This window comes from Pundamilia nyererei, unplaced genomic scaffold (assembly GCF_000239375.1).
Source record: "Pundamilia nyererei isolate P.nyererei 1_Seehausen unplaced genomic scaffold, PunNye1.0 scaffold00018, whole genome shotgun sequence".
Taxonomy (NCBI): Eukaryota; Metazoa; Chordata; class Actinopteri; order Cichliformes; family Cichlidae; genus Pundamilia; species Pundamilia nyererei.
This window is the reverse complement of record NW_005187419.1, coordinates 4608822-4628548: the sequence shown is the minus strand read 5'-3', so window position 1 is coordinate 4628548 and position 19727 is coordinate 4608822. Positions and strand designations below refer to the sequence as shown.

General features: G+C 37.6%; 3 protein-coding genes across 11 annotated transcripts in view; all 3 read right to left on the bottom strand.

The window, feature by feature from the left end:
* elob (elongin B) overlaps positions 1-3044 on the bottom strand; it is a 6703-nt gene extending 3659 nt beyond the window's left edge. The window contains exons 1-4 of one of the 3 annotated variants that reach the window (XM_005726247.2): positions 2984-3044; positions 2818-2894; positions 2617-2670; positions 515-649 (exon numbers count right to left, since the gene is read on the bottom strand). In XM_005726247.2, the coding sequence (XP_005726304.1) occupies positions 515-649; positions 2617-2670; positions 2818-2865 (237 nt within the window). In that variant the 5' untranslated portion in view covers positions 2866-2894; positions 2984-3044. Of the gene's footprint in view, positions 1-514; positions 650-1592; positions 1841-2616; positions 2671-2817 lie in introns of those variants that run through there. The other 2 variants (XM_005726246.2, XM_005726248.2) reach the window with 2 other exon arrangements.
* A 22-nt stretch (positions 3045-3066) lies between these two features.
* On the bottom strand, positions 3067-11091 carry LOC102200535 (uncharacterized). 2 transcript variants are annotated; one of them, XM_005726244.2, is made up of 12 exons: positions 10923-11091; positions 9284-9485; positions 9098-9130; positions 8888-9006; positions 6871-6973; positions 6675-6707; positions 6292-6324; positions 5959-6192; positions 5181-5284; positions 4068-4233; positions 3917-3972; positions 3067-3608 (listed from the first exon to the last, which is right to left on the bottom strand). In XM_005726244.2, exons 1-11 carry the CDS (start codon positions 10985-10987, stop codon positions 3928-3930), a joined length of 1137 nt encoding a protein of 378 aa, XP_005726301.1. In that variant the 5' UTR covers positions 10988-11091; the 3' UTR covers positions 3067-3608; positions 3917-3927. The 2 variants fall into 2 exon arrangements, with proteins under 2 accessions (XP_005726301.1, XP_005726302.1); XM_005726245.2 differs by having other exon boundaries at positions 3067-3596.
* Positions 11092-12103: 1012 nt separating this feature from the next.
* Positions 12104-17257, bottom strand: rusf1 (RUS family member 1). Of its 6 annotated transcripts, none has more exons than XM_005726239.2 (14): positions 17153-17257; positions 15920-15997; positions 15725-15839; positions 15588-15633; positions 15270-15302; positions 15079-15184; positions 14760-14861; positions 14290-14360; positions 13631-13815; positions 13465-13522; positions 12667-12731; positions 12444-12581; positions 12302-12370; positions 12104-12214 (listed from the first exon to the last, which is right to left on the bottom strand). In XM_005726239.2, the coding sequence occupies exons 1-14, from the start codon at positions 17216-17218 to the stop codon at positions 12129-12131; spliced, it is 1218 nt and encodes a 405-aa protein (XP_005726296.1). In that variant the 5' UTR covers positions 17219-17257; the 3' UTR covers positions 12104-12128. The 6 variants fall into 6 exon arrangements, with proteins under 6 accessions (XP_005726296.1, XP_005726298.1, XP_005726300.1 ...); XM_005726241.2 differs by lacking the exon at positions 17153-17257 and adding an exon at positions 16891-16969; XM_005726243.1 differs by lacking the exon at positions 17153-17257 and adding an exon at positions 16909-16962.
* Between the last annotated feature and the right edge of the window lie 2470 nt (positions 17258-19727).

The window sequence follows — 19727 nt, the reverse complement described above, 5'->3', positions numbered from 1 at the left end:
GGAAAAAAAGGAAGCCCAATGATGTGTTCAGATAGAACCTGAACCAAAGTAAAAATATTTAAACTTTGTAAAAACTTTGATTTTTTTTTTTTTTTTTTTAATGAAAGATTAGACTTTCCTGACAAACTGAAATGGAGGACAAGCTTTTTGTAATTGACATTGACTCAACTTCACTTTTACATTGAGAGGGGAAAGGGGGGGGGGGCTTGAGGAAATGTAGGACTTCCTTCTAATTTCTGAAAATATGTTACTGTCACTTGATTTTAGTTATAAATGATAAGTTTGCTCCTGTCCGCTGACTGCTAGGGCTAAACATTCAGGGGAGACTTCAAGTGACAAAAGAAAACTTTGATTCACGTTTTGTGAGAACAGCTTTGTCAAGTGAATAAAGGACAGGTATTAGAGCTCCAGCTATTATTTTGATTAACAATCTTTTTTTGAGACATTGCTTAGAGTATAAAATTGTAAGGTTAAAAAAATACTATTAACAAGGTTTCCAGGTAATTTATTTCACCTTATAAAGCCTCTGATCTTCAGGTGGCCTCTTTAAAATGCCCTCCACGATGCGCTTCAGTTCGTAGACTGTGGTTGACTCTTTGGCATCTGTGAAGATGGTCGTCTTGTGACGTCGGATCATTAGAAACACATCCTGGAGTGAGATGAAGTGACAGGAGAAAATCAGATAGTGATGATAGTGATACACACTGTAACCCTGATTCTCAGAAACACACGTCCTGTCTTACTGAATTAAGCTCAATTCTGTTTTCTGAGCATTTATATCAGATACTGCTCATCTCTGTTGAGCCTACAGAACGTGTCCAGTGCCATCACCAGATAGATTTATCACGTGAGAAAAAGCTGGTTAAAGTTTGAGCAAAACAAACAGACGGTAGATGGGCGTTTATAAACTGAAACAGTCTCTGCTTAACCAGGTTATTCTGTGTGGGAACACTTTGGTAACTTTATGAGTAAGCCAAGTCACTTCTCTACACCTCACGTTTTAAATAGCCGCAGTGACACATAGCTTAGCTAAGGCAGTTTTAACCAAAGCTTCAGCCATCTGTTAACGCCAGCTGTAGCGGCTTCCTCGATCAACTGTTTTCACAGACTTGAACTATAAAGTTGACAGTTTGTGTTTCAACTCCTCTAACTTTTAAAACAAGCCCCGCTCACGCTAAACAACCATTTTTTATCTAAGTTACATACATGGCAGCGTTAGCTGATAACTTTAGCCAGTTAGCTTTTGTGCGGCTAGATGGCTATTTGAGCCACAAAAATTTGGATGATTTATCTCGAACAACAGTCAGTTCGTTCACATTGATCGGACCCCACTGTGCTTAACTTGCTATCAACTTGAAGAGTATAGAGCAACGAGCCACCATGAGATACTGTATTGACTAACGCAGGAGAAGCTAGCCAATGCTAGCAAAGGTTAGCTAAACAAAGACATTCGTCTGAGTGATTGCTTTGTGACCAGCTTAGCTGCTCAAATCAGGCATTTTACCGCTCTGGGGAGGGTTTGCCGGCTGACCTAAAGTCGGTTTTTCGTAGTCAACAGGCCACTATATTCTGTATGTGTTTTCCTCACTCACCATTTCTTGCGGTTGGCTGCACACAGTGGGGAGAAAAACTGCACTGCACAACGACAACTATGAGCTCAGAGCAGCATCAGACAGCCACCGCTTTAACTCCACCATCCACCAGCTGAGGGCAGCGCGCACAGCGCCGTCACTCTGTGCATGCACAAACTAATGCAACAGGAGAATATCTGTCTGAATGTCTTATTTCTCTTCATAACTGCTTAAATTATCAGAGTTAATCGGAGCTCCCGTTTTATAAAGGATTGCACCACGTTTTTTCCCCACATACTGAGACGTTTTGTTTTGCAAAAGTCAACACGTGAGCATGAATACTGAAACTCTGGGCTTAAATAAATGTGGAAAATTAAAATTTAAAATAAAACAATGCTTTTGTTAATTCACAAAAAATCAGAAATTTCCATAGTAAGTGGGGCGAAACAGGAACTCTGCCATTTAACGGTTTATCTGTTACTTAATTACTTTGGTGTAGTATGAATGGGTGAGGTCCTTATCAGCATGAAAAGTTGTAAATCTTATAAAAGCACGGTTAAAAGCTTAAAATGAGTGGCCTGCTTGAATATTGTTCAAAGCTAACCTGTGGGCCAGGTTGGAGTCATTGCTGGCCAGATTTTGGTCCCTGGGCCTTGAGTTTGATACCCCTGCCATCGATGGTTAGCAGACAGATTAGTAGATGATTTTACAGCTGATAGTTTTAGCAGTCACTAGAATTAAAAATACTGTTTTTAGCAGATGGGAATAGTGTTCAAATACAAAATTAATTTTATAAGTGCAAAGATTGTGTGTGTGTTTATCTATAAAATATTTATATTTATTCTGGATATTTATAAATGAACTCATCTATTTTGTTGAGATCTGGGGTAGGTCAAGGAAATCTTAATTTCTTTTCAGATTTTTTCTGATCTCGCAAGAAGCTTCCTCCTTTTGGATTCAACACAAGTAAAGTTTTGTAACATCGACACCTTTTAAACTGTTTCATCACGCCTTCCTTCCCTCAGAGATGAGTGGGATGACTGACCTGACAACAGCTGAGGTTTGGTTTTCTGTCTTGACCCTCAGGAGTCAGCAGTGTCTAAAAACAGTGCGACAGAAAAACACACACTTCTCTTTACTGTAAAATAAGAATAGCAGAAGTGAGTTGTAGGCTCGTCAACTGATTCTTGGAAAACTTGTAAATCAGCTGTTTGTGAAATTATTGTTAAAAAAAAAAAAGTTTTACTGTTTTTTTTCCAGTCTGGGTCCTCTTACTCCAACAGTCTGAAGACATGCATCGGGTAACTGGCGAGTCTAAATTGGCTGTAGGTGAGATTGTAAGTATGAATGGTTGTCCGTCTCTCTGTGTTATCATGCGATAGGCTGGCAACCAGGGTGTACCCCTCTCTCACCTTAAGGTAGCTGAGTTGGCCTCAAGAACCCCCAGATTGGATAAGAATAACATGGATAGTCAATAAACAAAAACTATTCACTAGTGATTAAAAATGATATTTAAATAAAGTTTATTGGCATCTTTTACCTTTTTACAAACAGAAAACATCAACGATCAGCAGCCTAAACCTTACCAGTGGAGGTGGCTGAACTGCTTGAAGTCATAAAAATAATAATGCTATACTGATCAGTCTCCTATGGCTCAGAAAACTGTCTCGCCTTCCTAACCTACATTTAGCTTGTTCCAGTCTCAACACTGCAGACATGCTGCTACATATTTTAAGCAAGACATTTTGCTGCAGTGCTACAGCAAAAAACTGAATTAAAATACTACATCCAAAAATACTTGCGAATGAAAAATAGGTGGAGCATCTCAGTGTATCGCAGACAAAGTGGAAAATGCTGTCGAAATGCACAGCTTCATCAACAAATCCTCTCCACAGAACTCAGTACTAGAACATCCCGGTCCATTCATCAGGGTTTCCACCAGAACGAATACCTCCAGGACTGAACACGTTCTTCTTCCCTGGTTTGCTGCTAAAGCAGCTCCAGTTTGTTTCCAATTAAAGTGACCTGAAAATAAAACTGAGACAAGTTGAACATCACTGCTAAGTCAGTTTAAAACAACACAGTGTAGTGTCACTAAAACTGGCATAATATTTTAAGACGTCTCACTGCTGGATTTGAAGTCGTTCAACTGATTTCTGATGCTTGTTAAAAGAACACCTCAATAATCTAACCGAGAGAAAATATAAACCTGAATAATTGCTATAGATTACCTAATCCCAGTGATATATTCCACAAATGCCCCATATGCTTCACACAGTTCCAAACAACAGTAAAATACAGAATATTATATTACAGTGTGGTGCACAACTCCACATAAAACTCACCGAATAAACTTCTATCTAACCACAAAGGCACTCTCTCGGATCTTGGAAAGTGGAAACTGTGAAAAAATGGATTACACAGAAAGTCATTTTACTTTACCTGTAAGATTTATTAAAGATTTATTAGAACTCAAATTTTAAAACCTACACTTACATCCAGTTCTCTGGGGAATTGAACAGGCTCTATTCCCTTACAGCAGAGCACTGAGAAAGGCCTCTCCTCGGTCTCTGAATGCTCTTTGAAGCACAGACTGAACACTTTGGCAGGCAGGTAAACATCCCAGTCAGCTGCATGCTCCTCTATTAGATCGTTCACCATCCTGTTTGATTAGGAACATTACAGCACTGAGATGTTACTATGATGACAGAACATCCAGGTATTATGCGCCGATTGTTTGTAATAACAGTTTGGTCCATAGGTGCCAGATATTTTATATTTTTGGTGTTATTTATTCCCTTTTATCTCATTGAGAAAAAAACATAAATACTATTATAAAAGACAACTACATCATCAGCAGAAAATTGTTGTTCAAATATTCCTTTAGCTCCCAACAAAACAAGTACTGAGAATCCACAGAGAGTTCAAAATTGTCCAGACTCTTTCAGCTCCAATAACATGAGCGTTACCGCTGTTTCAATAAAGTTTCATGTCCAGACATCCAAAAGTAAAGAAGAGCTAATTTCCATCTGAAGTTGACAAAATTCTATTAGCACAGATCTGGATAAAACTATTCTCAATAAAAGTTCACGTTGAGGGTCTCCCACTATCATCTGGTAGGAAGAAGATGATGAAAACGGACTATATTTCAGAGATGATCCATCAACAACACAATGCATTAAAACATGTTCCTGTGTGGTTTGAATGACTCACTATGAATAATCCTGTTACATCACCACTTAACAAACAGATACTGAGGTTTGCCTGATTTATTGGTGCATGCACAGTTATAACTGCCCTAAAAGCACGAATGCATCTAAAACTATTCACTGCAAAACCAATATGGTAACAGAAAACTTCAGAGACTTTAACATTCGTGATATTATTAATAACCTAAGTGTTTTAATCCTGTGTTAAAAGCTACAAGTTTTCACCTGCAACAACAAGAGAATGAACTTTGTAGGTCATCCAAATGACAAAATGTATTTTGGTAAAATTAATAGAATCTGGAAAAGGACAAAAGGAAACAAGACTACAGGTATGAAGGCATAACTAGACTATAAAATGTTACAAAAAACAAATATTAGCACACCCTGGCTTTTTACAGACCTGTCTATCAGCTGTGGTGTGATCATATCTGCGATGCCCGTCTGCTGATGATAGACCACAAGAGCAACAGCAACCTTCAGCTGATCTTTCAGTTCTCGGTTGATCTGTCATCGGGAAGACATTCACACAGTATACAGTTGTGTGAAACTGGACAATGAGGACACACTATAACATTAGTTTATAACAAAAAAAAGTATCATGCATTATATTATGAGCTGGAAGACACAAAGGGCTTTTTCAGCTGGTGGTAACTCATTTCCAGTATAACATGTTATACTGGACAATTCAGAGTATATGTTTAATTTAACAAAAATAAAACCAATATTATTTCATTAGCATTTAATTATCATGACATCTCACAGAATAGATAAAGTTTCATTCTCAGCACCATATTTTTATACTGGAACTCTAAAAAAAACAACTGTATTCATGCAAGTACCACAAGACAAAACTGTTACCCATTTGGAACAAACCACAACAGTATATGTGTGAAAGAAAATAAGGAGGAGTATATTAGCTTCTCTTTATGCATTATATGATTGCCGAGTTGGTCTTGTGAAGGTTAAATATGCTCTTCTAAATTAAAAGCATGTCACTATAATAACTACACATGGGTTTAACTGCCTTGGGTTTGGTTTTCAGGCACTAATTCCAAGTCAGATTTATAAGCCACTTTAAAAAAATGCAAGTTTCTAGACTTCAACTACATTTTTGATGTTGATATGAAATCAGGTTTTGCAAAACAGTCCAGGCAGATTAATCAAGTGTGCGCGCTCACTTTGTGGACTATGTCAAGAGGCAGTCTAGAGAGGATTCTCAGTGGATATCCAAAGTGCGCAATGATGTCCACGACGTTCTTTGCCACATCTGAAGGGAGGCACGCTGTCATCGGCACAGCTTCCACCCATTTGGAGTAGAAGTCGGTCACCGTCAAAATGTATTTGTGTCCGTTTACTGTTTGAGGCAGCGGTCCTCGGACATCCAGAGCAAGCCACTCCCATGGCTCCTTCACCTGCAGTCAGGACAATGCATCAGGCAGAAGGACAAAACCACCCAAAACCCTGGTTTGGATTTGGAGTAACACCTGCAGGTAATCGTACAACAGACGTACCTCTATAATGTTTTCATTGTCTTTATGCTCAGGCTGTAAAAATGACAAAAGAGGAGGTGAATTAAGTGCTCCACGATATAAAAGACAAACCTTTACAGATTAAAGGGGTGTAAGAATAATGCAGCAGAGACAGGAAACTGTGACACAATTGTGCGCAACACTTAGTGTCCTGATACCCGTGTGGAGCCCTTGGTTAAAGCTAGTCTGGTGAATTCTGTTTAAAAATGTCCCAGTAGTGGGTGAACTGGAAATATATGAGAATAAAAGTTTATTTTTTGTTTATGATCCAATCAAGTGATCAGGCTTGTGGTTTTAGTGTTCATCCGTTCATCCAGTTTCAGAGAATTATTACACCCCCAGTAGACTGAAAATATTCTACTTACACTGAAATTATTATCTGGAGCCCAGTGGATACTCTGTTGATGCAGGTGGAAACACACACATAGATTAACTCGCACTAATGAAGATAAACAACAAGATAAAACATATCGGATATGCCGTAAATGCCATAAGATTAGCTAAACATAAACTCTTAAGTTATCCCAGTGATCAGTATGTATAAAATACAATTCCATTTACCTGTGGTACACAGTAATCTCCATGAAAAAAGTGTGGAAATGAATCGATCTTCATCAGTGCTTCATCAATTATAATCCTCCATTTCTCTGACGTTTTGGGATCTCTAATCATTAAAACAGAAAAAAAAAAGTTAAAACATTAAGGAAACGATAATATATATCTGTACAGAAATTATTAACAAAATAAATAAAAGAACAGGAAAAATTTTAAATTTATGAAGGAGAAGCACCAAAGAAACCTCTCTGGTGTTTGATTTGATTTTATCTTTTTCCAAGAGAAAACCTGTGATCGACCAGAAAGTCATCTTTGCCAACACAACAAGTCCCAAGGAGACCTTTGGTTAGGTCTGAAAACTGGTTTAGTGACCTAACCAGTGGGCAGATCTCCAATGGACCAATACAGCAAACCACCATGACTGTAAATTTGTTTTTAAATGCGTGTACAGCAGGAAAATGTCATCTTAAATGCTTTTATCAGCTTTTAAAAGAAAAAAACAACAACTTAGGTTTGACATTGTGTTATACCTGCAAACTGTACCATCCAAAACAACCTTTTTGCAAGATTACTGTGGTCTTTAGGCTTCTGCATTAAATATATATCAATTTAAAATCTGAGGCGTTTGTATAATGCTAACTGCTTCTATAAAGACATTTATGAGCCACAATCTTTCAGCAGGTAGCAGCTGACAAACCAGATTGTTTTTATACCTCTGAGAGAAACTGACTAGTCAGAAGTAACATGTTTAGTCCTTTTATCCTTTTTAATCTTTTGCTTTTCTTCTAAAACTTCTAACAAATCTTAAATGTCCCTCACTGAGCACAAAACAAATATTTTTCTCAGCAAATAAATATCAAGCATCAAAACCACGCAAAGAAAAATGCTTTGTTTTCAGAATTTATGTGCATATTTGAATGTGTAGCTTATGACTACAAGGCAGCACTTTTAAGTACACCTGTGTGAACGATAAGAAGTGCACTAAAACTAAACTCGAGACTACAAGTTGGTCAGCAATATGGCTTTCTTTCCCCAAACTACACGGTCACTATAAATATACAGTGGAATATAACTGAATCAATCTGTGACACCTAGAAACTATTTCTCATAACCTCATTATGGAGCATGTGTGAATGTTAAAAGCTCAGCAAATATATAACAAAAAAGTTGCAGATTTAGTGAATTAAGGAGCGATGAGAACAGGAGGAAGTTGGTTTTAGAGAATAATATGGAATATGCTGCTAATATTATTTACCACAATCTAAATTTTGATCTCTAAGCTCATCCAGCCTTGTTTCCTTTATTGAACAAACACTGCAAAAATTAAACCTTTCTTCATTTTAAAATGTTATTGATAACATATAAAGCCCTACATGGCTTGGCTCCTACCTATACAGCAGATCTGCTTAGACTGAAGAGGGTCATCTGGGTCTGAAAAGGTCTTTTAACTGTTTTACGTCTTTACTTTAAAACCAGAGGTAATAATGCTTTTGAGGTTGCCACTGCTAAACCTTCCTCAGCTTATCAGGTTGGCTGAATTTTTTATGGTTGGTTTTCAGTGACGCTTCATAACTCCGCTTTTCCTTAATTGTTTGACTGTTGTTTTTGGCCCTTGGTTCTTTGAATGTGTGTATGCAGGAATGAATGTAAGACTAACTGCATGTTTAATTATGTACACTTATCCTTAATGTGTGGTTTTATTCAAACGGTTAAGCACTTTGTAAATATGCACTTTACAAATAAATGTATTATTAATAATTAACAAGCAAATATGCACAAGAAGCTAATGGCAGTCTTCAAACTGTAAACACTGACTTATTAGACGTATAATTAATGATTTAAGAAACTGGCTCCATAGTGTAGCTGTTCACACATTTGCCTAAAAAGTGAAAGATACCAAGGAAGAGACACAAATCCCTCATGAAGGGCATCCGTACTGTGCATACTGAAGCATTACTGCTTATTATTGATTTATGGAAAGAGGACTAGGACAGTAAACGTCTCCTTGTGTGTAGTTACATACCCAGATGTCTCTTGGTCTGTCTGGCTGGGTTCTTTGGCCCGGACACTGTCGTCTGTTGCAGGGAGAGCTGATGTTGCAGATGCAGCCAAATCCTTCTCTGAGCTTTTAGCACCAGGTTGCTGCTTTCACAATAAAATAAACAACACGTAATGCATTTAGAAAAATGAATAACATTAAACAATAAAAAGCTAACTGTCTGGGTCAGCTCACCTTGTGTCGTTTACGTCTCGGGTTAATGGCAGCCTGTATCAAGGAGACAGTAACAACACCTTTATTTTTAAAAAGCCGCTGAGGTTTAAGCAGAAAAACAGGAGGAGTTTCATTATGCAGCTTTAAATATTTCACAAATGTTTTATTTCTAAATGATGCCAACAATTATCTATGATACACACAGACCTTCTTTTTCTGTGTGTTGTCAGTCGGTGTAAATATGGTGGGAACCGCATCTTCCCGAAGTGTCACACTTTTGCCCGTTTTGTCAATGTACTGCTCCTCAAAGTGATTGATGCACAGAACAGAAAAGCGAGTCGGCGTCCAGTCCTTCCACTTCATGTTCAGTACCCATTTTTTAAGTTTTCGGGGGTTGTACAGGGGAAACCTGCATGCACACACAGAAAACATTTTTTTCCCGTGTGAAAAGTAACTCACTAAAAATTGTGTAGAGTTCAGTAAATTTTACCTGTTGACTAACTCTGTTAAAACTAATTATGATATGTAATATAACACTCAGTATTTCCAGCGTGATATACTGAACGTAAGCTAGATAATTAAACTTAAACAACAGAAAAACATAATAATAAGAGCATAATTTACTATTAAAGATCTTAATCTGGAGTATTTTTGTCTCATAGATGTAATTTAGAGGATCTTAAGTGGTCTTTTTTCTTCTTCTTTTTTCAGTTGCTGCCTTTAGGGGTCGCCACAGCAGTTCATCTGCCTCAATCTCAACCTATGCTTAGCATCCTCCTCTGTCACAGCAACCCTCTGTATGTTCTCCTTTACCAAATCCACAGCTCCATGTTAAGCATCATTTGTCCAATATATCCACTGTCCCTCCTCTGCATATGTCCAAACCATCTAAAAATGCAGCTTTCTAACTTTGTCTCCCAACACTCAACCTCAGCTGTCCCTCTGACATACTCATTTCTAATCCTGTCCATCCTGCTCATTTACAATAAAAATCTTAACATCTCAAACTGCGCCTCCTGTCTTTTTGTTAGTGCCACCATTTTCAAACCATAAATGATAACATGTCTCACTAGCATCTTGTAAACCTTCCCCTTTACCCTTGTTGCTATCCTGTCAAAAAATAAATAAATAAAATAAAATAAAAATCACCCGACACTTGTCTCCACCCACTCCACTCTGTTCTTCACCTCTTTTATGCACTGTCTATTGTTTTGGATGGTATGTAAACTCATCTATCTTCAGTACCTCTACTTCTTGCAGTATCACACCTGTATCCCTCTCATTTCTCTTCTCTCTGAAGTCCACATCTTCACACCTGTTCCTTACTGTCAGTATAGGTCACAATGTTCCCTGCATCACAGTCCATGAACTATGGACTATGATGTTTGTTGCTGAAAGAAGGACTTCAGGGCTGATCCCTGATACACTCCCACCAGCACCTTAAACCCTTAAGTCACTCCTACAGCACACAGCTCACAAGTGGTTCTCAAACAATTTGACTTAGAATTTAGTGTGAATAAAACCCCTCTATTGCAACTGCATAAAAAAAAAATAATGCTGCAGCAAAATGTACAGTGATAAACTTTATTTGTTTATGCCCTCTTTTTGCTTAGTGAGCTTGTGTACACGTCTCGGTAACTTTTCCAGGTGCACTCCGAACTGCACTCCCATGTATACAGAAAAAGATCTAATTATGTGGGCTTAAAATGTTGAGAAAAGGTGGAAAATTTGAGTCTTAACACTGATACAAGCCTAGTTCTGTCAGCCACTGTTACTTTACAAACGTGCTTCTAGCTGTCTGTTGGTTTAGTTTAACCAAAAACCAGCGCTATTGTCGAAAACTTACTTAAAAAACTTTACGTCTGGATCGCTCGAGGTGTCGCAGTTGTAGGCACACGTATATCTCCCCATTTATGGTCAAATTTCGGTCAAGTTGGAACCACAAAAACCGATTTTGTTGTTGCTAACGCTAAAGTTGTATGAGAAACGTCTCCAGCTAACAACAATTTGGACACTTCAACATCCGGAAGGACATTTCAAAATAAAGGTCGCATTTATTCTTCCTTAGAAATATGTACTTTTTTTTACATTTATCATTAAAAATTAATAATATTTAGGATTGATAATTAATATGATTTTTGTTTTTTCAAAAATCGTGGTATTTGTGAAAATTCCTGATATTGAGATTATGTTTAACCATATGGTGAAAACTACAGAAAATTAATTTGCTGGATCCATAAATGTGATATTTCTTTGAAATGATCTCCTAAACTAATAGCTTTTTCTTTTTGGGGGTTAAGTCTACAATTTCGTGTTATCGTTCAGCAACTGTGGTTTCCCCAGAAAGATATGTCCATAAAATCACTTGTCTTACTGTATGTAATGTAATAAATTGAATTTAGGCATTAAAAAATATATATATGTACTTTAAAACACAGCCACAATTCACTAAGACTAAAATTGACTGAGAGGACTGAATTATGTATCTATTATGTTTACATTTACTCTTATAGTGATTTTTGTCTCATTTTGTAAATTCACTTATATTTTAATCTACTTTTTAAATTTTTTTTTAAATGACAAAAAAAACAAAGTTAAGAACAATAAGTAAGAAATAGCCCTGTGGCATGTTAGAAAACTTCAAGTATTATTATTATTATTATTATTATTTTGTGTTTACGTACTAGTAGTAAATTATAATTTTACTCAACGATGTTTCGAACTTGACATATCCGCTTTGCACCGGATGTTGTTGCTCCCTCTTCTTTGTTGTGCCTTGATTGGTTAAGGCAGTTTAATACCGCCCCCTTCCCTACCGTTTTGTTTTTGCATCTATACTTTGATATTTTCTTCAAAATACCCACACAAAAAAAGCTCCAAGCTCATTTTCTCCGTGGTGATCTGCTGGGGTTTTTTTTTAATTACTTAAAATATAAAAATAAATAAAATATTATTCTTGTAAACATATAAACTATTTTTCTCTGGAGAGTTGGGGCAGCTAAATGAATCAAATCAGGCATACTTAAAAACACCTTTGTTTATTTAAAGCTTCTCAGCTGCTTTTTGTTTTCCACTCGACTCTCCACTCATCCCAGTCGATCAGGGTTCGTTTCATGTCCCATCCTGCAGCTTCAGCACCTGAAGGTTACATTTCCAGAATCATGCTTCCACTAAAGGAATCAGAGAGGATGATTGGTAAGTTAAAGCAGTTTTGCATGTGCTCACCCTTAAGTAATGGATTGAAAATGGCATCCATCAGCTTGTGACTCTTGTGCACCATTTCCCAGTGACCTTCTAAAAAGAAAAGAGGAAGTTTTACAGTTCTTCACATTTAAACAGTTAAACATGGAAAGAGGTAGAGGCTCACTTTGCTGTTTCGGTGCAGCCCCTGTAGCTTCTCTGGAGTTTGACGAGCTCAGCATGTTGCCGAGTACTACCGCCTGGCACATCGCTCTGATTTCGTCACTCACTGAAGCTTCTGGTCCCAAACAAACACATACACAGCCTGCGAGAAAGACAGGAGGTTTAAAAATAACTTTCCAAGTATGTAAACATGCTGCTTTTCTTTGCATGGGTGGAAGACAGCATACCATTTCTGACTCCTAACAGGTAAGGCATGCTGTTTTCCTTCAAAGCCAACTCAAGATCTTCTGGGCTGCAAAATGAGCAGAACGATAATGAAATTCCTTTTAGTTTTATGACATGTTTCCGAAGTGTTTTTAACTTCAACATATAACAGACCAGTGGCTCACAGCTGGAATACACAAACTGTGGCAGGAGGAGGAATCTTTAAACAGCTCATCGTTTTTATCCATAAACTGTTTCAGTTATTTAAGATCATCAAACTTTCTGCCCGTCACGGTTTCTGTGTGTGATTTAAGACAGACTGATTTGGGGGTCAGAGGAAGGTGGACAGAAGAGACAAGGAGGCACATGAAATGAGAAAAGCCTTCTTCTTCTTTGCTTCCTCCACTTGCATTGGTGTGACGAACTAAGACGCAAGGAAGAGAATCGAAAACATGTAATTTGAGAAATGAACGTTTAGAGAGGGTTTGGCTGACTACTGTGTCTTGTTTCTACCACTGAAATTAATTTTTTTTTGGTGTCCATAAGTAAAAACTTTCAGGATAGTATCTCAGAAATAAGATAATTTTCAGATCTAAAATCTCGACTTAGCTCTGTCATCTGAAGTGACCAACATTTGGGTTTTGTCGTGTTTTTTATTTCTTTTTTCTTTGGGTGGTAAAAGCAGCTTTTCAGTGTCTGACTTTAACTATTTAATAAACACTTCCCTGTTCTGGATTTTTCCTCCTTGTCTCACTCTTCCCCTGCATATTTTCATTGCTACTGCAACATTTAAATGCGTGCAAACCAAGTTTTGAAATCACCTCTGTGCAATCTCCTGCAGCCTCACTCCAAGCTTTATCGGCACAGTTTGCCCAAACTCTAAAACAAAATCAAAAGCAAAACAGAAGACAACTTAATAAGATTTACAATGACTCGACACAGGACTCTATCCTGCCAGTGTGATAGCACAAAAAACTTAATTCTTACCAAAGAAAACTGGTTCTCTCTGATTGGCCTCTGGTGGACTCAGGATTTGTTTGTCCTTCAGGTACTGCTGCAGTACGATAGAAAGCCGTGCTTCGTTGAAGGTTTCCATGACAACTGAACGCACAGCCTTGTAGTTGGCAAAAAGATGAAGCACGGTGAAGAGGAAGAAGAGGCAGAGAGTCAATCTAAACAAGACAGAAAGGGAGAAAGAGACTGAGGTGGGTAATGTTAGAGGCATGAAACACTCTAAAGCAACAGTTCACCCTCATTATTTACTATTACTATTTTTTTTATTATCCTATACTTTGATTATCATTTTTTTTGTTCTTCTTCTTCTTTATTTTTTTTTCCTTTGATAACTTTACTTGCTGTGCAGTCGTTTAAGTCAAATTTACTTGACTCGATCCTTCTAGATCATTTTGTCTGGGTTTGGAAGTACCAGCTAAGGAAATGTCCACTTTGTCTTATAATATAATAAAACTGTACCACAATCACCTTGAAGGCTCAAAGTGCCAAGAAAAAAAAAAGTTTTTCTCCAAAACTAGAACCTCACATCAAAACAATCATAAACAGCATTGCAGGCTGGAGGAAAAACATGTTTTTAGGGTAAACTGACCCGTTAAGAATATAATTAGTATTTGAAATATAGCAAAGCTTACACTGGATTATCAGTGACGAGGGGAATGAGTATCAGACTGACCAGCAGTCCGGCCAGATTCACTAAAGTCTCCTAAAGGAAAACACAGAGATGATGATGTTATGATGGCTTTACAGATTTGCTACAAATTACCTGTTTTTTACTGTGTGTCTCTGGAGATAAACATTGTGTACATAATAAAATGTATCTGCTTCAGTAGCAGGGACCTGAAATGTTGCTGTTATTATTAATCAAACGTGCTTTACCTGGTTTAAACTTAAAACTACCATTAAAGGGCTTTTTGTGCTTCTTTCTTGTGCCACACCAAAATATTGTATACAGAATATATCCTTTTCTAATTACCATCACATTAAGTTTCCATCCTGGTACATTTGAAAGATTGAAAACATGTAGACAATGAACAGTGTAAAACTGCTCACGTTGGTTAGCTTGATGATACACAGTGTGATGAAAGTAGGAAGTGGCAGCTACCTGACTGCCGTCTTTGGCAGAGATGTCAGCCATGTTGTCTCTGCGGGCCTGATGAACAGTGAGAGCCGCTCTGGTCGCACCACCTGCCACTCCAACAATAGACTGGAGAAGACAAACACAAATGGATGACATGCAAGATAACGCAACGTAACGTTTTATACTTTTTCTGCATCCTTGCACCTGGGCTGTCCTTGGTCAACTAGACAGGAATTTCATTTTTATATCACCTATTTAGCAATGGGAATAGCCTTTTAAATTGTGGTGTACATTAAATAATTTTGAACAGAATTAACCTGTTTTTTGTTTGTTTGTTTGTTACCTTGAATATCCCTGCAGTGCACACAATGAAGGTGAAGCAAGCAGGAAAGTAAGGAGCCAGTATTTCCATGAACATGGCAATGTCATTGAGCACATCAGCAAAAAGTCTAATTGGGAATTAAAAAACAAACAAAACTCAAATGGGTTTCCTGTGGTGACTGGAATGACTTGTCTTACACATTTATCACATACCTCCATTTTTTTGCTTCAGAGTCCAGCTTACTCCTGGAAAAAGACGAAGAAACTTACTTTGAACATAATTTCTATCAGAACAAAAGCCAATTCTAAAAGCCAGTGTTGTGTGTGTATATATATATATATATATATATATATATGAGAAAAGACTGGCAAATGGCATTGAAGGAAATACTGATAGAATCACTTCCTTAAATTTCCTTAAAGCACTGAATTTTATGCACTTTAAAAAAATTTATCATCAGTGGCCACAGTTGTAGAATCTAAAGTATTTGCTTTTGCACACTGGGTTAGATCTTCTCATATAAGCCTTACCCTTTCTGCCAGGCGAAGAGGATTCTTCCCAACATGCCAGTCCCATCTGCAGGGAGACACATTTGTTTGTTATCGAAACACCAGTGAGGTCAGCACGAGCTGTGCAGGGTTAATGTAAATGTACAGTATTTTTCCACCTTTTAATAACCAGGTAACAGTGGCTGCAGCTACGGTGGCCTCCTGGTTTCCAACACCAACACCTCTGAGGGAAGCCTGAGTGGCGAGAGTCCCTGACAGGGAGCTGGAGAAGGCCTGAGAGAGGAGGAAGAGCGTGACTGAAGGGGTTTAATGTCACAGATATGTAACTATCCCTGTTGTATTACCCACTGTACCTGCATTGTATCCCAGAACTGGTACTGCAGATAATCATCACTCACACTCTCTGGATAACCTTGAGGCAGAAAGACGCTCTGAAATGAAAAGTTCAAACTTCAGGTTGATGTTTGCAGTTAGCGTAAGCACAATTAAGTTCACTTGTGCCTTACTTTAAAAACTCCAAAAACCGAGTTTCCTCCTGAGTGACCTTCACTCCCATCTCTCCTCCTCTCCATCACTCCATCTTTTGATACATACTTCCAGGATTCTGCACTGCCATATCTCTCTGTTGCCAAAACCACACCTTTGTCCGTCTCCATTTATACTTTTAAGAGCGATAGTCGGAGGGATGTAAACGATTTTTTAAACAAACTGAGCAATTCTGCGGCTTCAGATCCACTGGAATGCATTTAATTAAAGCCCAGCTAAAAGTGGACTTCAGCGTGACAGAGCCGACGTGTCCTGTTTTGTTTTGATTTGTGACGTTTCCGGGTTTGCTTCCGCACTCACAGTTTCCCGATCACTCATTGGTGGATTAGAAGTTCAAGGCGGAGCCCCAGCGGAGACGCTCAAATGACGTCAAAGAAACGAGAAATAGATTTTTTTTCTTCGCTTTTTACGGTCTTGCTGGAGGAACAATAAATATTTTTCATAACCATGTGTCAGTTAACATGAATGAACTCAGATGATAAAAAACAAATACTGTCAAATAAAACACAAAAAGCGTACACAAGCAGGATAAATAAATAAAATATAAATAATAAATTAATAAAAAATGTGATACCAACATTGCAATGCACATTCATTTAAGACAATATCTACAGTTTCTTTCCCCTAAATTTCACCAACCTTGTTTCATACGGCTCATGCAATGAACTTCACGTAATTTAACCATTTTTCCATTCTTTAACTTCCAGGTGATTTAAAATTAAACATAAAAGTATAAACACAATACATACAGTTAAATAAATAAATAGAAATGGTTCACCCTGTCTTAGTATGGCACCTGCTTTTTCTCTCTCCCCTCTGTGCAAGTGAATGGTGATTAACCAATCCTTTACAGCAGTGGATGTGGTGTCTGATAACCCAGAGCAAGCACACCTGTTGTACACCTGAGTGATCATCCTCATTATTTAAATTCAGAGTGCTGCTCAGGACCGGATTGTTAAACAGTTTTTGTGGTACTGTTATTTAGGGGGTTTAGTGCAATTATGAACTGTTTGCTTGGGTTTAACCTGTGAGACACTCACCTGCCTTTCATTTCCTGTGTTCCTCTCTGGAGAATCTGGACTAATCCACGTACCTGCCTTGTCCATTCCCCCTTTTACCAGCTGGAAAATAACCTGCCTAATGGAAGCCAAGCCCAATCACAGTACTTTGCAAAGACAGGAAGTTGGTGGGAGGTTTTTCTGGTCCTTACTGGGGAGTTAACCCACATTCTGAGGAAACAAACTTCACTGCTGCAGAAAGCAGCAATCAAACTTTTGTACCTAAAGACCATTTGCGAATGGTTTTTCAACCAGTTTATTAACCAGTTAATTCTTGAGTTCCAGTTGTTTATCTTGCAAACCCACCTGTGCTCTGTTGTATTTACTCCTGTTTTACTGGTAGTAAAGTCAAGTCAAGATACTCAGACTACCACAAACGTTATAGCTGTGACACTTTGTAAAATTGATTTAATTCAATTTCATTTATGTAGTGCCAAATATAATAACAGTTGCCTCAAGGTACTTTATACTGCAAGGTAATGAACGTACAATAACACGGAGAAAATCCCATCAATCAAATGACCCCCTTTCACCAAACACTTGGCAACAGTGAGAAGGGAAAAGTCCCTTCTAACAAGAAGAAACCTCTAGCAGAACTAGGTTTGGGGAGGGGTGACCATCTGCTGTGACAGATTGGGGGTGAGGGAAGAGAAACAGGACAAAAGACAGACTGTGGAGGAGATCCAGAGTTTAATATTAACTAATGATTAAATGCAGAATTAAATGTAGGTGTGTAAACACACAGTGAAGAAGAAACAGTAATGCATCGTTGGAAGCCTAAGCCAATTCTAAGGCAAGAATCAGGGTCACCTGATCCTGCCCTAACTATATGCTTTATCAAAAAGGACATTTGTAATCCTAATATAATTCAACCTGCGGATGTAAGAAAGACATGCTTTATGTGAAGCACAGAAGTTAAACTGATAAAGAAATAGAAATTCAATAAGAAACTAACCAGCAGTAGACCAGTAAAAATGTTGAAGCCAAAGCGTGTCTAGTGTTCATAAAGACCTGGGTTCATAGTTCATCCATCATTTTTATGAGCATGCCAGAGAGCTACTGAAATATAAAATCCAGTATTAAAACTTTAAAAGTTTTAATACAGGATGGAAAGTGATTTATAAAACTTTGGATGCAGAAGTACATATAGATAAATATATTTTTTCAATTATAAATAAATAGTTATAGTAGTTACATAGTTAAATATTTACCTATAATTTTGCAAGCTGTGGTTTTAGTTGTTCAAGGTAGTTTCTTAAGATTCCTGTAAGCAGTGCATTGCAATCATCCAGCAAACTAGAGATACATGGATGAGTTATTTAGTTACATGATAACCGCTGAATCTTTATTATATTTCTGTGGTGATAAATCAGATTCTAACAATGTTCATGATGTGGCCCAGGAAATCTGCAAAGTGAGGTCAGCATCTGCGAGACTCCAGTGGTCAGGACCGCTTTCTGATCAAAGTTAAACTGAAGGCGGTTTTAGCCATACTGTTATCAACATCAATGAAACTGATAGTGTGTCAGTCAGCAGACTGGGAACGCTGTGTCAGAAGCATAGTTGATGACACATGCTTATGACACACTCAATTAACAACCACGTATTGTGATTGTTAATCAAGTGACCATGGTAACTGGTGTAAGTTAATCCGTAATTGTCATGGGGTATGACACATGAGCTAAAATTCCCAAGACAAACACCAAAGTCCCACCCTCCATTGGCCTGCCCACCTCTGTAGTTACAACATTGCAGAAATCATTAGAAATCTTCATAGTTTAGTGTCAGTGGTAATTCGTGGATGGGTTTTTTTCCCTTAAAATTCTACAAAGTAATGTAACATTAGTTATGTGTCTGCAGTTATTAATAACAGACAGATTTAGACTGTTTTTCTTTAAATGTGGTTTAACAAGATTTAAGTAAGGCAGGAAAAATACCAGACTGTCACGAGGTGTTTACAGTGGTTAAAATGCCCTTATATAAACAGCTAAAAGTACAAAAAAGGGGGGTGAGGATGGGTTCAAGTGAAGACGTGGAACTGTTAAGACTTTGAATGCTCTGCTAATCAGCCTAGACCTCTGTAAAATTAGTTGCAATGAGTAAAACTGAGTTTGACCTAGTGTCAAAAATAAATAAATAAATAAATGAGGATGATATATTCAGATAGCAAAGGCTAAGGTTTAGATTCATTACCATAGGTGAGTTAGATCTCATAGGGTTCAAACTATTCTTATATGTCAGACTTATAGGCTGCTTGTCCTGAACCCTGCATCCTGCCTTAATTACCTTTAAAATTAGAAGAAATCACACACACCCTGCTGATGGCACAAATCATAAAAAGCCTACTCTGACTTTGTTTTGCCATCATTCAATAAAGTTACTGTTTACATATAACAGCAGTGTTTATCTTATGTATCTTCTCTGCTTTAGTTGATCCAGTTTACTTACGTAGATCTTTCAAATTTGAAGAATAAACAGTTCAAGGTGTTTAAATGTTTCTGTGGGGTACCTTTACTTGTCTCCAGATTCTGGCTGTTTTCCATTATTTGTGTTACAG